General features: G+C 49.4%; 1 protein-coding gene across 5 annotated transcripts in view; it reads right to left on the bottom strand.

Annotated features, from left to right (window-relative positions):
* The window catches only part of STK4 (serine/threonine kinase 4), a 1472593-nt gene that overhangs the window by 292593 nt on the left and 1163424 nt on the right, over positions 1–16576 (bottom strand). For all 5 annotated transcript variants that reach the window (XM_069651354.1, XM_069651352.1, XM_069651353.1 and 2 more), the window contains one exon: positions 2572–2749. In XM_069651354.1, coding sequence (XP_069507455.1) covers positions 2572–2749 — 178 coding nt within the window. The remainder of the gene's footprint in view (positions 1–2571; positions 2750–16576) is intronic.

Genomic DNA, 16576 nt, shown 5'->3' with positions numbered 1-16576 from the left:
TTCCAAATTATTCTCTGCTTTTCTCTCCCTTTTTTTAAACAAATTATTAGAGTGCCATCTACGTTAAGCGCTCACCGCTGTCTGAAAATAGGTGGGGCTTTACTTAAGACTTGTCTAATATTCTTTTTAGGGAGTGTATATCTTTTAGTGACTGTGTTTTTGAATTGCTTACTATCAGTGCCTGTGTGTTTTTCTAGATGTGGTTTTAAATAAATAATTATATCTCTTTTACAACAAGCTCTGGTCAGTGTTTACTTGTTCTACTGTGTTCTTTTGACCTATTGTGAATACTCTGTATACTGCCTAACTCTTCTTGAGGGAAGTCTGAATGCTCAACCACAGCTACCAAGTGAATCTGTGTGGTAAAGACTGCTACCAAGTGGGTTTACTGCCAAGCACCTGTAGTCCTAAATCTTTTGCAGTGTTCCCAGAGGGAACTGCACAGGTTTCTGCCTAACAGGCGCCCAAAGGGTATTCGTCATTTGGGTGTTTGTGTGTCCACGTCCCCAAGTAAGCTATACAAAGAAAATTATAGTGCAGTGCTACAATACTTGGAGCATAGAGTGAACACGTGGGCCCTTCTCCCTATTCTCCCTATCCCTGAGGCTACCCGAATATCGCTTTTGAAGATGGTGGTTCTTCCGAAGTTATTATATATCTTTAACAATGTCCCTATATGGCCCCCCGCTCTTTTCTGGAAACGGATAAAGAGTTTGACGTCCAGAGAGACAGGTTGGTGCTTCCCAGCCCAAATTTATTTGGGCTGGGAAGCACCCCCGTGTCTCCCTGGACACTTTGACACGCCCGTACTCTCAGGGTGGGTTGGACATTCCTGACCTCTTTTTGTATTACCTGGAAGCCCAGGCTCAATACGCTGTATGGTGGTGGTCCCCCTCGCCTGATCTGTCCCATGTGCGACTTGAGAGAGCTATTACCCACCCAGATGATCTCAGGGGACTCTTGTTGGCTACGCGGGAGAGGTGCCCGAGGGCTGAAGTACAACCCATAGGTATTTCCCTTAGGGCTTGGGAGCATTTGGCGAAATGGGCCAGAATAGCACAATGGTACTCTCCTGACATGGCTATATATCATGTCCGAGGTAGACCGCTCACCCATGAAAATATATTCAAACACTTCACCGGCCTACAGGTGCACGCTCTGGGTGACCACGCCCCAGAGGGTGCCTTCATACCCTGGGATATCCTTGCGTCTAGAGGGGCATGGACCCCAGTCACGCAGCTTCTCTATTACTGGTTGCGAGTGATGTTGAAGGCCAGCTGGCCGGACTTCCCGAATGCCCCCCCTATATCCGTACTTCTGACCTACACCACTGCACCACCGTCCAGTAGGAGGTTAATTTCGACAATGTATGGCATGGCTCGAGCGCTCAGGCATTCTCCCTCGGGCCAGTACAGGGTTAGATGGGAGGACGCCTTGGGGAAAACATTGTCAGATGATCACTGGGGGTTGATCTGCCTCCCCAGACCAAATCCATCTCCTCCAATAATAGACATCGCCTAATTCGTTTTAAATTCCTAATGTATTACTCCCCTCTTACCCTGCACAAACTGTTTCCCTCTAACTCTCTGGACTGTAAACAAAGTCGCCAATCCCCAGCAGACTTTTACCACCTAGCTATGCCCGCGGATCTAGTTCTTCTCGTCCAGCATCATAGAAGCGGTGGCGAAAATGCTTGATGTTCCAGTTGATCCTTCCGCTGAGGTGTGGTTACTGGCCCTAATTACAACTGGTTCCTGGAATGAGAAACGCTTAGTTGGTATGGCCTCTGTGGTGGCAAGGACACGACTAGCACACGCATTGGGGGGCGCCTGCATCTCCTCAGTTCAACCACTGGCTTAACCTCATGGTGAGTTTTGAACACAGAGAAACCCAATACAATCTAACTCTTCCGTCAAACTGTAAACCAAGGGACTATTGGGTGGCCTTCCGGAGCTACCAAGCCATGGTAGAGGATCAAGTTAACAGGTCGGATGTACAGACTTCACGGGGTACGCTCCCCGATGCTGGCCCCCATTAAGGGCCTCTACAAGTGGTTGTCTGGGCTGGTAATATTTGGGATATGAAGGATGGAACTCATGAACTTAAAAGGAACTGTCTGGTGTGGCTTAACATGTGAACTGTTTCATTCCAATGGTATTCAGTGATGATGAGTTGTGGTGTTGATAAACAATGGAAGTAGGTGGGGATTCAGGGGGGTGGGGGAGGCTATGGCTCTGTGGGTCCTAAATTGAGTTCTATTGCCATGTTTAATTTGTCAAAAGTTAATAAAAGCAGTGTAAAAAAAAAAGAATCAGAATGTTATCAAAAGTTCATGAAGATGTTAGTATCTTCATCTCTTCAATTACTGGATGGACTATACATTTCACACATGTAAATGCTTTACAATGATTGGTCAGTGGCTTAAAGGCTTTAACTCAAACTATACTTACATATATTTTCATCTCCCTATTCCAACAAAAACATGTTTTATTGAATAAGCATTTCAAAAAACATTTTCAACAATATTTCCAGAAATATCACATTTTTTTTAAAAAAAGAAAGGTTTCCTACTTTTCACTGTACCCTCCTCATAGTCTTCACTGTTTATTACCATTGTACCCAGCTGCATTTCCAGTGTGCCATCATGCTCGATCATAGTATTACCACCAGCTGAAGTACTGGAATGTCGCATAGTAGCCATGTCCCCTTTTGCATGCACCATGGTACCGGAATCAGTCTCATCCTCTTCCTGTAAAACCAGAATACAAAAATACATGTCACACCTAGTGAAAGCCTTAGTGGTTATCAGAACAGAAATCATATTTTTCCAGAATTATGATATTCAGTGACAGCTTATTTGTTAAAAAAAGAAAGAACTGCTGTAGGTCATGGCCAACCTCATTAACTCAAACCAAATATATATATATAAAATTAATTTTGGCAAATTTATTTGTGGTATTCTAGCTTTTCGTACAATTATGCATGCAACTTGCCATTTTGAGAAGAAAAGAAAACAACTTATTACTGGAATGGACTACATTTAGAAGGGTTTCCCCCAGCACGTAAGTAACTGACCTTGGGAGTCTGCACTTGCGCGATCTCAATATCACCTGGTCTAGTAAGATCGTTGTCTCGGTCTTCCCTCTGTTCCCCCTCCCTTTCCTTGTCGCGTCTTGTAACACTTGTCTATAGGCGCGCTATAAATGCCATATCATATCATATCATAACAAGTATGTTGGTATATGGTAAAAGTGGTGTTAATTGCCAGATTGACCATACTGGCGAATCACGAGTCAGCGTCAATACCATTGCTGTTATTTCCGGCGCTGATAACATCTGGCCTGCAACATACGACAACGGTTTATCCGTCGATGGTAGAACCAGTTTCGGTATTACCAGCACACCGGTATTACCGGTGCATTACGAGATGGGAAATGGCAGTAATATTGCCATTTATCTGCCGGTAATACTGGCAAAAGCAAGGCAGAGATACCTCCACCTAAAAGCAGGAGTAAAAGCATACAGGTGATGCGAAGGAAGTCACAGTTGCACCCAATGCACTCATGAAGAGTACAAAAGAGCCACACATCCCACAACCACACATCCTAACAACACCATGCTGCCACTGGTGTGTGTGCACATAGACATGCAGCTGCTCCAGCTGAGCATTGAGCTGCAGGGGCTGGAGGACCAAAACAGGGAACATGTAGCTGAAGATGGTGAGGAGGAGACTCCATGCAAGGCAGGCGCCCATACCCTGGTTCAGGGCCTCACCATGGACTCTCACAGACAGCCATATACTAACCCTGTATCGGCTCAACAGGGAGACCATCGCTGAGCTGTTGAACCTGATCCAGGAGGAAACTGGAAGCAGAATCAACATCAGGAAAGACATTCTACCACTGGTGAAGTTGGTGTTGGTCCTGCACTTTCTTGCAACTGGCACATTCCAACACACTGTGGCCACACTTCATGGCATCTCTCAGCCCACATTCTCAAATGTGCCCAGGCAGGTGCTGGAAGCACTCTTGCGCCATGTGTCACAGCATATCACTCTACCCACCACCCCAACAAAGGTGAAGGCCAATAAGGCACAATTCCACGCCTTGGCACACATGTCCAATGTGCTAGCAGCCCTGGGCTGTACCCATATAGAGTCGGTGGCACCCCAGGCATCACAGGAGGTCTACCAGAATCGCATGCAGTTCCATTCACTCAATGGCCAGGTCACTTGTGCTACAGACCTCACCATCATGCACTGCTGTGCCCGCTTCCCAGGAACAACTCATGATGCCATGGTCCAATGGAACAGCACGCTGCCAGCATACATGGAGGGGCACAGAGGCCAACGGACCTGGATATTGGGTGCGAACATGTACCATCACACTAACCTAGCAGTACAAGTGATATACAATGTGACGGGGGGTTATACACATGGAGACTGCATGCCCTGACAAGTCCCTGTACATGCAGGAGCCACGTGCACAGCCCGCACATGGTAGACTGCCACCCATAGGAGTCGGACATGATTCACACACGGTGATGCAGTAAATGGCCAAGGTACCACAATGCAACATCGCACATCCCACAACATCTATGGGCTGGCAACAGGGGTGCTGCCCACCTAGGAGTGTCCAAAGTATGTCCAGGGCGGGCCTCAAGAGTCAGGGAAAAAGGGTGAAGAGGACATTTGACAAAATCAGGGTCGGACTGGGACAAGAAATAGGCCCGGTCACCCAAAAAAAGTGGCCCACCCCTTGCTTCCAAAAAGTGGCCCACCCCTCGCCTCACTTGACCTCTGATGACATCACTGGAAATTATGTCATTTGACCACACACCAAAGTGACATCCCGGGAAGCGATGAAACACGACCTTTCACCCCTTGACAAAACAGGAAGTGGCAGCAAATAGCATTGTTCCTAAGTACACTAAATTACTGTGAATCCAAGCAGATGTCCAAGGCCAAATGCTAATATGTTATTGTATAGCACTTACGCTTAAGCTCTTTTTTATAGAACAAATATGCATACAATATCACCCAAGCTGTGGGGGCACTCATTTATCGACCTAAGAAGGATGAAAGGCTTTTTGAAAAGAAAAGAAAAATTAGAAAAAAAATATAAAATTTCATTTTTTTTTCTTCTTCCAAACCGGCCCAGGCATGGCCAGAAACCGGCCCCCACGCCCCAGGGATGATTTCGGCCCGGCCACAGGCTGAAAGGCTGACGGGCCAATCCGACCCTGGGCAAAATCACCAATGACCAAGATTACTGTCCAATCAATGTTAAACCACACAGTACAATGTAAATCAAGGAGAGTAGTTGCTCCAACGGCTCTCTGCAATTCTGAATAAACTGGCCATCCCCAGACACACTTTGTGTGACCTGACGGGGACAACTATGTGCATGGCCCACAAACACCAATCAAGCTTGTGGGGTGTCTGTCATGTATAGGTGTGAAGACCACTAGCATAGATGTAATGACATTCTTCTAAAGTCCAACTAAGGAGCACTGGCAGTTGACATGGCATGTACTCAGGTCACAATGTATATGAATCAATGATGGACTCCACACAGACAACCTGCACATGTAACCCAGTCTCCCACCAGGAATAATGCATAGGAGCAATGCACAGACCCCAACCATCCACCATTGCATGTTGCCATGTCAATTACAGACCATGAAAGAAATGAGTGTTGGCTATGAGCAGTGTGAAACACCTATCATGACTACCACACATGCCCCTGAGAAGCTGACTCTACATGCATAAGCTGGAATGTGAGGGGGCGTGGCCAGCGCTGATGGCGTAAAGACGTGTCTGTGCGGAGCTCCCGTCTCGATCCTGGCCTAGATCCTTAATTTGATCAATATTTTTGACCTGAACAGTAGCCATAATCATATTCCGGTGAGGGAAGCGATTCCGGCCCTACTTGGCGCAGGAACGAGGAGAAACGGAGCCAGCGTCCCTGAAAACGCAGCATCTGAACTGGTGCCCCCGGGTGAAACAAGATGGCGGGCGGCACCGAAGTTTGACGGAAGAATAGATTAAGTCGGCAGCGAGGCAGCCGGGAGACGGTCCATCGGGCGCTGCCTCCTTTATCGTGTGCTGAGACGAAGGAGTCCCTGTATGCAGAGCGGAAGGACCCCAGTGGAACACCAAGCGCAAGGCCGGCCACCCTTGGACCCCCCTCCCCCACAGGAGACGGCCCACTGCTGGGAGCCCCCGATCGTACAGGAGAACCCCCGCACTACCCAGGGGCGCGAACGGAGCTGCATCCGAGGCTCCGGGACCGCTGCAGAGGAGACACAGAGTGTGAGCGGGCTGCTGCCATTAGGAGGGAAACCCGTCGGCGATCCGCCAGCCGCGGGTGCTGTAGTGCTCTGTGAGCCGGAGCGGCAGAAGCGCAAGTGGACCCCTGTCGCAGTAGATACAGCGAACTGCACGGGGCCCTCCTCCCCGAATAGGCAACCGAGCGGCTGATGAGTGAGCAGTCTGACCGCGGATGAGCCGGTAAGCTTGCGGACCCTAACCCAACATTTGGGAGCCGGGACTCACCTGTGCCGTAAACAGCAGGGTCCAGCAGGGTTGCGAGACAGAGGCCCAGTGTGCTGGAAGATCGTAGGGCACTCCATTGCGCTACTGGGAGAATATCTGCGCAGGAGCGCATACTTAACTGCACCCCCCTGTGTTCTCCGGTGTCACCACTGAGTATCACTGAATAGCGCTGGCCCGTGAGGCTCACATTGTAATACACTGTCCAGGGGCTCTTACCTGCTGTCATAACGCTAGGAGGGACTAATGTCTACACTACTTCACGAAACAAAAACAGGGGTGCAACAATTATGGACTCGTTCACAGGGGCTAAACCCAAACAGCTCATCCAATATGAGATCCCCACACAGACGGAACCCCCTGCAACTGTTGAAGACCCCAGCAACGCCCAAGTGCTGCAGGCTATTGCTGCACTCCAAACGTGCATGGAGACCAAGATAGATGAACTTAAGGTGGACATGCAGCTCATCCGTCAAGATGCCCGCAACCTAGCGGAAAGAATAAGCACGGTGGAAATAAATCTGCAGGATACCACAGACACTGCCAAGGACTTAAAGCACAAAGTTATCGCACTTGAGAAACAGGTGGCTCATCTCGAGGCGAGATCAGAGGAAGCAGAGGGAAGGGCCCGCCGCAGTAACATTCGAGTCCTTGGCGTTCCGGAGGGGATGGAGGGTACTGACCCTACGGAATTTATTGAGTCCCTATTAATGCAAGAGGTTGGAGCTGGCAAGCTCACACAGGGATTCTCCGTCGAGAGAGCCCACCGCTCCCTACAAAAACGACCCCCACCGGGATCACACCCACGCCCGATGATTGCCAAGATTTTAAACTTTCGCGATAGAGAGACGATCCTCAAATTCTCGAGGGACGGAGGCGAGATTAGACGCAATGGCTCCAAGATCGTTATCTACCCTGATTATACCCCGCAAGTGCAGCGCGCCAGGAACTCATTCATACCTGTTAAAGCTCAACTGCGGAAGCTTGATCTTAAATACATGCTCCTGTACCCCTCGCGCCTCAAGATACTATACAAAGGCAAAGCTGTCTTCATGGAGACTCCGGCAGCAGCCACTATGTGGATGGAGCACAATAATTTGGCTGAGGGAGAGGATCACGCCTTGACGCCCAATGGCTGAATACAAATAGATCTATTTGCTGTAATGATCAGTTAGTTCTTTCAAGGATGGGAGCTCTATGGACTACCCACAGACATTGTCACAACCCACCCCACCCCAATCATGGCTGGCCTACGGCCATCACCACATCCGCACCTCACGACCCGGATCGGCCAATGGGAAGCGGAAGCCCCCGAGCGTTGTCCTCCCAGAACAGCTGCTGGGGGCAACATACAGTTATCTTTCTTGTTCAATCCACCTGTTCGAGTGGAAGTTAAATTTGTTCATAAGTCTCCGTTTGATACATCAACACAACAATCAAGGTCAGCAGGAAGATTGCAATGCGTATTGTTGACGACCGACCCAGGGGGCAATTGTTCAGCACACAAAGCTGGATTGAAGACGATTGAGACTGCCATGAGTTCAGCACTCCAACTCCTTTGCCACCACCATGTCTACACGCCTTAAAATCGCCACTTGGAACGTGAGGGGTTTGGGTACCTACTTACGCCGCAACAAAGTTAAATCCTATCTACACAGGAAGAAGATAGGGCTGGCCCTGCTACAAGAAACCCACTTAACCAAGGAATCCACCGCAACGCTCCAATCATACTGGGGTGGACAGGGGTTCGGGTCCACGTATTCTAAATTCGCTAGAGGGGTGTTCACTTGGATCAGCCCTCACATCCCCTTCCAGCTTACCAAAGCTGAATTGGACCCGGAAGGAAGGTATGTGATACTCTGGGGCCACATCGAACAAACAGAGATATGTATTGTCAATTCATACCTTCCCAACAATAATATACCTGCGCACTTCGCTATGTTGTACACAAAGATTGCACTTTATAGAGATGCATTCTTTATCTGGGGAGGCGACTTTAATTGCGTCAGTGACTCTGTGCTTGACAGATCTGCTCCTCCCTTGGGGGGCCCGTCGACTGCTACCACTGCTATGAATGCCATGATACACCGCCTAGACCTGGTAGACATCTGGCGGGAGCAACACCCAGGGGACCGTGGCTATTCCTTCTACTCCTCGCCACATAATCTTCACACTAAAATTGACTACCTCTTTACCGGCAGAGAAAGCTTTCCCCAAATTGACTCTTCCAATTACTTGGGCCGCACCATCTCTGATCACTCTCCCCTGGTAATTGAATGGAACATCACTGGACCCAGACCTCCTATACCTACATGGAGGATGCCCACTGAGGCACTTAAGGATTCAGAGTTCAGGGAAGATCTCAGAGAATCCCTAGAGAACTACATTCGAGAGAATAAAGACAGTGTTGACCACCTAAGCACAGTCTGGGATGCTCTCAAGGTGGTTGTACGGGAGAGGTCATAGCAAAGGCTAGAGGAATGAGGAAACACCTAAGAACTGAACTTGAATTACTAGAAACTGAAATAGAACAGCTAGAATCCAACACCCGGGGCCCCCAACCGCAGGAAGACAGGCTTGCCCGTACCAGGGCCACCTGCAAGGAAGCTTGGGACAGACTGGACAAATTCGATTATATCACCAGAACCAATAAAGCACACGCCCACGCTGATAAACCTGGTAGACTGCTCGCCTGGCTGTGTAGGAAAGAACACCCTAAATATTCGACTACAGCCTTAAGAGATGCTGATGGCACGTTACATCGGACCCAACATGGAATTAATGATATTTTCGGGCAGTTCTATGCCCAACTTTACTCCCACAATGACATGGTGCCCCCTGAGGAAATTTCAAACACCTTGGACGAAATTGGCCTGCCCCTAATCCCGCTGTCACATAAGGAGGCTTTGGATGCTGATATCACCATTGATGATATAACTGATGCTATCAAGTCTCTGGCCACTTGCAAGGCCACCGAATTTTACAAAACCTATGAGTCGGAATTGACTCCGTTGCTGCACGAGGTGTTCCTAGAAGCCTACGAGTTGGGTATCCTGCCTGGGAGTATGCGTGAGACTTTGGTGGTTCCGATCCTCAAGCCTGGTAAACCTGCAGATGACTGTGACTCCTATCGCCCTCTTGCGATGCTCAATTATGATGTTAAAATCCTTACAACCATTCTGGCTAAGCGGCTGTCCAAGGTGATCGGAGAAGTGGTACACCCTGACCAGAATGGCTTTGTGCCGGGTCGCAACACCACTGCCAATCTTCGTAGGCTTCAACATGTATTGTCACATTCCACTCATGTAGGGGAATCTTATGCTTTGCTTTCTTTGGATGCCATCAAAGCGTTCGATTCTATTTTTTGGGAGTGGCTGATTGCGGTGCTTCGGGAGTTTGGCTTTGGAGAACGATTCATTAGATGGATCACAGTCCTCTATACTAAACCACAAGCACGAGTAAAATCTGGCCGGCTCATCTCCACGGCATGGGACGTACAAAGGGGCACAAGGCAGGGTTGCCCGCTCTCCCCTATGCTATACATACTTGGGCTTGAACCCATCGCCATTTTTTTTAGGAAACAATTTTTCGACGCTGGTATAAGGCTTGATGGGGTAGACCACATAATTTCCCTGTATGCGGATGATGTCCTCCTTTATGTGAGGGACCCACAGCTGAATGTCCCAACCATGCTGGAGGTCCTCGGCAACTTTGCCAGGGTATCAGGCATACACTTTAGCAGATATAAATCCTGTCTGTTTCCGTTAGGTGCCCTCCAAAACACACACGTTGATGACCTGCCCTTGCTGGGAATAAGTTGGTGCCCCATCACGTTTCGCTATTTGGGCATTAATATCTATCACACGCCTGAACTTATGCATGTCAACAACACGGCAGCAGCGCTACCCCCTTTGCGCAAGTCGATTGGGTTTTGGGCTCGCCTCCCCCTATCCATGATGGGTAGGGCTTCCATCATTAAGATGATTGTTCTCCCCAGATTTCTTTATGGTTTTCAAAATATTTTTTATTATATTAGGACTCCCTTCTTTCGTCTTTTGGGGAAGATACTTAAAGACTTCTTGTGGGGAGTTGGTAGGCACAAATTCGCATTATCCACGCTGACCCTCCCTTACGAGCAGGGAGGCATTCGGCTCCCTGATCTGGAACGATACTACCTGGCTGCCCAACTAAGCTTCGTGGCTAAATGGCTAGCCGATGATGACACCCCCGAAACAATGCTTTTACAACGCCCGATTGCTCCGATCCGGCTAAATGAACTCATCTGGGCCCCTCAACGTTTTGTGGATGGGATTCCATTCTTAGCTGTCCTGGGTCGTCAGATATGGCAAAGGGTTAAAATGCTTCTTCACTTGAAACATGTATATACTCCGGACATACCGCTCCTTGCCGACCTGTGTCAGAACTCTGTAGACCTTGCCTCCATTAGATACTGGGAAAGGCTAGGAGTGTACACTTGGGGGGATCTATATAATGAGGGCTCCTTCCGGGATTTCTCCTCCTTGCAATCTGACGATGGCGTGCCAGCTGGCCAATTTCTTTGGTACTTAAAGATCCGTAAATTTGCTCGGACTAAATGGGACACGTGGCCAGAAGAACCTGAAACTGACCCCTTCATAACGCACCTATATAGTTTGGGAGATGGATGGAGGCCTGTGTCCCGTATATACAGTCACCTAATCGATAGGCCCAATCCCCGTAGTCGGGACCTCAAACTCAAATGGGAAGAGGACTTGGGACATGAACTGCCTGAAGCTGAATGGGGGAGAGCACTAGCGTTTCCTAACGTGGTATCTAGAAATTCTAGATTTAAATTGATTCAGCTCAATATGTTATACCGCTCGTACCTGACACCACTTAGAATAGCCAACATATATGAGCTACCCCAACATAACTGCCCTTGGTGTGGTAGAGATGAAGCAAATCTTATGCATATGTTCTGGGGATGCGTCCAGGCCCGACAACTCTGGGCGAGAGCAGAACTCCTCTGTAGCGAGGCAGACATGACCAGATACGAGTGGACCCCGAAAGAGTGCCTTCTTGGAACGTATCCCAGACTGGCCAAGTTCAAACACTCAGTTAAGCTTATGGACCTGGTATGCATTCTGGTCAAAAGGACCATTGCTATGGCTTGGAAGCGCCCTGGGGGCCCACGATACCAAGTATGGCGTAACGAATTGGAACGCTGGATAGGGGCAGAAACCTCAGCTTGGGAGGATGGTGTTGCCACATCCCCTGAAGACACGAGCTTAGCACTTGAAGCCTGGAAAACTCTCACCTGGGCCTTACTTAACCCCCCCAATGACGATAAACCCCCTTGAGAAACTCGCCCCTATTGATACATGTTATTTGCCACAGAATACTTACGCAGTCCCTAACCTGAACTTATTTGTTTCCTGACCTCCCTACGTTGCGTTCATTGTTGACCATCCGGAGACTTGTTAATATTGTTTATGTTTTGTTGTTTTTGCTTAATCGTTAATTTCTAAATGGCTTATTTTGATTATTCCTGGTTTATACCACTGTGATCGCTCGAGGCTACAATGCAACTGTTTATTATATAAATGCCAATAAAGAAATTTGAAAATAAATAAGCTGGAATGTGAAATTGTGTAGTGCGACGAAACATGTGACATACATGCACAGACTTATTGAGAGGCTGTTACAGGCAACGCCTCCACAGAACATCAGGATTGACACCTATGTCCTCTGCCCTTGCAGGTGACTCTGGATACCCCCAGCTTCCGTGGCTAATGACTCCACTGCAGAATCCCCAGACGCCACAGGAGATTGCAGACAACCGGCACGTGTACGGACAAGGGTGTGTGTTGAGCGCACCTTTCTCCTGTTGAAGGCTCGCTTCCGCTGTTTTACACTGCTCTGGAGGCCCCCTTATGTATAGGCCGGTAAGGTGAGACAGATTGTCCTTGCATGTGCAATGTTGCATAATGTCTGCATATGGCGGAACATTCCCCTGTCTGTGTGCTGGAACCCTGACAGCTGTGCACCACTGTTGAGACAGCATTGGTGTGTGCCTCAAGAGGTGGTGGCTGTGGCATGGCAGTGGTGGCTGCAGTGACAGCAATGTCACCTGCCTGACTGGTGGAGGAGCCACTGTGCATAATCATAGGGATGCTGTCACACTCAATGGTAGCTGGTGTTTCCAATGTGGTGTTGGGTGGAGGTGGAGAAGGTATTGGTGGTGGTGGCCTTGTAGCCCTGCTCTGCTGTTTGCTCCCACTGGCAAGGGGTGTGGCCTGTGCAGCTGATGTGCTTGCAGTGGAGGGTCCTGCCTCGTCACCGTCTGTGGACTGTGTTCATGTTGGAAATAGAATGACATGCTGAGAGTCATCTTGTGTATTTCTTTGCGGGCGTGCAGGACACACGTACAACATTGTGTGTGTACCAGGGACTCACAATTGGCATGATTGGCATGGATAGTATCAGTGCAATGGGGGCTGCCCCTTCTACGTGGTGGTAGTGCCTGCTGAGGGTGTACACAGTGCATGCATGTGCTCACAGTTTGTTGGCCTGCTAAGGTGGCATGTTGTTGTGTGTGCGGTGGTGCATCACTTGGCGCTATGGACTTACATGGCACGCATGGGTGCTTCTCATTTGTCCATAGTTTGGCATACACGTCTCACCTGCTGTGCACGTACATGGCTATGTTTCCCAGTCTCCCCTGGCAGACCTCACTGTGGAATTACTGTGATGGCCATTTGGTGACCCATTCCCTTGCCCATGTCGTATGTCTCTACTGGGGGACGCATGCTAACGGTCACAGAATTCCCATGTACAAGGGGTCAGTTGGACTCACCTTCATCACGTGGGACCAAGCTCCAGTCTCCAATCCCCTCGATGCCCTCCATGTTGTGGATGGAGCTGGCCCTCTCCTCCCATGGCATGAGTGTGAGGGGTTCCACCATGCCACCTCCTGTGGCAGCACTCTCCCTCCTGTGTCGGGATACAGGGCTGTGCACACTCGCCTTTAAATCATCCACCGCTTGTGGCGGTCCCTGGCAGTGCGTGGGTACGGTGCCCACTCCTGACACCTTTGACATGATCTCGGTCCATATGGCTGTCTCCCTCTGTGCAGAGGTTGTGCGCTTTCTGAACCCAAAAAGCTCCTCAGCATTCGCCAAGACCGCATCAGCAAGTGCAGTGAGCTATGGCTCAGTGAACTTTGGCTTCTGCAACAGCAGTTCTAGGAGGCGTGCCTTCTTCTGTTGTGCCATGATGATGCCACTAGTATCAGGCCTGGACAGCAACAGGAAGTAGGGGATTTGGAATGGATTGAGTTTTTAAAGATGGCCACCATAGCACTTCCCGTTCCCACGGCAGCGTTATTTACACTAGCAGTATACGCTGTGTTACCCGCAAATGTGGGTTGTTGCCGGTAATACCAGTTTGGCAGTATTACCGTTACCAGAGGGGTGGTGCGCATGCCTGTGCATGGTCGTAATTGCAGAATTGGTATTACCACCATTTTACCAGCATACTCATAATGACCCCCCATGTCTCGTATGAAGGTACAGATTATGCAGATTGACAGAATGGCTATCTGATGAGGGTGGGATATCCCAAGCTTTTTTTGCTTTTTATTATTATAAAATGAAGCAAGTAGTTCTATTATGGAAAGCAAGGTCTTCTAATCAGATCCAAATTTCATAAAGGCTTTATGTCACACTTATAGTGCACACATATGCCTTTGTTGAAACAGCCTCCTAGCACCCTCAGCACTAGCCCTGCAGTGGAACAAAGCAGGTTTGAAGGTTACATGTGCATTACTGAAAGCCGCTACAGCACAAGGGTCCTGCAGGCAGGGGTGGCTTCTCAATCTTCGGCGCCTCCCTTTCCAAATCTAATAACTGTACGCCTAAGTCAGTCAGGTGGCACTAAATCTGAAATTATAAACTATGCCTGGTTGTGGCATGGTGCCTACTAAAAGCGCATGGATATACAGCCACATCAGTGTCAGCTCTGTGAGCTGGACCCAGCTATGACAGAACCGATGTGTGTTGGTTTTTGGTCTGAGTGTCTCCTAAGATGCCCTGTGGCACAATGGCCAGAATGCTGCCTCTTTGTTCCCTGTGCAGTAAGGGCAACAACTTACGCCAGGGCACAGGAGCCGGTGCTAAGAGGTCTCCTGGGAAAAGGCAGCAATGACATAACAAAGCCACACTCACACCAGGGTGCTGACCACAGGAGACGCTTTGATGTCAGCAAGAAGGGTATGGCGTTAGGGTAGCTAAAGAGGAAATGTAGGCTGTGAAGGGTTTGTCCACCCTGGTTTCTGTTAGGGCTCTCTATGACTTCTGATCCCCTGATCCCTGCATTTCCCGCAGGCAATGCAATCTGAGTGTGAGTGTGATGTCAGTGGCAAAGTGCACTTTTTACAACAGTCTGGATTGGACCCCTTACAGCAGGCTTTCTATTGAATCATTCCATGTGACATTTTGTCTTTATAGGGAAGGACCCCCCCTTGGCACTTCTTTCTTGGAGTCATCTTTGGACTCTTACAAAGACAACAGTTTACTTGACCTCTGCTGGGAGTGCAGCATGCTCCAGAGTCCTCTGCCATAGAGATGGAGACAGAAGGCATCCAAGGGAGAGGCCACCACTACAACACCACTGTGGCCACCAGGCTACAACACGTATTCATGTAATCGAACGGGGCTAACGCGTGCGCCAAAAAAGACGCGCTAATCCTGAAACATGTACGCCAGCAGGAAGCAGACGTACGTGGACCCACGCAGCATTAAATTGCGTGCAAACAACAAACAAGCTCAGACGCTAAGATGAATATACTGTTCCTTGCAGCAGTGGTCGTGGGATACCGCAGGAGGAGGATAGTCAGGGCCAGAATTTTTACACTCAGAACCAGCCTTTTTGGGATGCCTGATGACCAGGTGTATGGGAGGTACAGGTTTCCACCTCACATAATACTCGACCTGGTGAGTGAATGGGAGGATGACCTCACATCACCCACCCTGTGCTCCCAAGCACTGAGCCCCTTGGAAAAGGTGCTCAATGCACTGCACTTCTTGGCTACTGGTTCATTTCAGCGGACTACTGCCATAGTGGGGGGAGAGGGGGTATCACAGGCCACGCAGTCACGCTGCCTGCACCAGGTGTTGGCCATCATGACTGCACGCCCATCAGTCCACAGGCACATATACCTGCCCAGAACACCTGCAGAAAGGCAGGCTGTCATCCAGGATTTTTACGGGGTGGCACACTTCCCCAAAGTGCTAGGTGCCATTGACTGCACCCATGTGGCTCTACGCCCTCCCAGGGCAACTGAGCACATCTAAAGAAACCGCAAGCACTGGCATTCCATCAACGTGCAGGTAGTATGTGATGCCAAGGGAATCATCACCTCAGTGTATGCCAACTATCCAGGGTCCACCCATGACAGTTTAATTTACAGAATGTCAACCCTAAACCGGGACCTAGAAGCTGGGCGGCATCGCAATACATGGCTGCTTGGTGAGTATAAATGCCCCTGCACATGCATGCATGTCAGATACTGAGTAATGTCACAAGCCCACTAATGATACCCATCATCATCTCCCCAGGGGACAGTGCCTACCCACTGAGCACCCACATGATGATGCCAATTCAGAACCCCACCACACCACCCGAGGTAAGATACAACACAGACCATATTGCAACCCGGGGCATAGTTGAGCGCACATTCGGAGTGCTCAAGTCACGCCTTCCCCCCCTTGACCGCTCTGGTGGGCTGCTGCTGTACGTGCACCCAGTAGTGTGCAGGATCATAGTGACAGCATGTGTCCTGCACAATGTTGCAACACGCCGGGGCCTGCCCGTGGACATGGTGGTGACCCCACATCCCCAACCACAAGCACGGCCGCTGCGCATGGGAGGGGAAAGGGCACGTGGTGAGGCAGCCCGTACGCAGCTGGTGGCTAATTACTTCACCTAAAATCACACCCCTGTGGAGTGCACACAGCCCTGGCACATACCAGCTGACAATCAATG

Source organism: Ambystoma mexicanum, chromosome 3p (assembly GCF_040938575.1).
Source record: "Ambystoma mexicanum isolate Mex_15411 chromosome 3p, UKY_AmexF1_1, whole genome shotgun sequence".
NCBI classification, from domain to species: domain Eukaryota; kingdom Metazoa; phylum Chordata; class Amphibia; order Caudata; family Ambystomatidae; genus Ambystoma; species Ambystoma mexicanum.
This window is presented reverse-complemented; position numbering and strand designations above follow the sequence as displayed.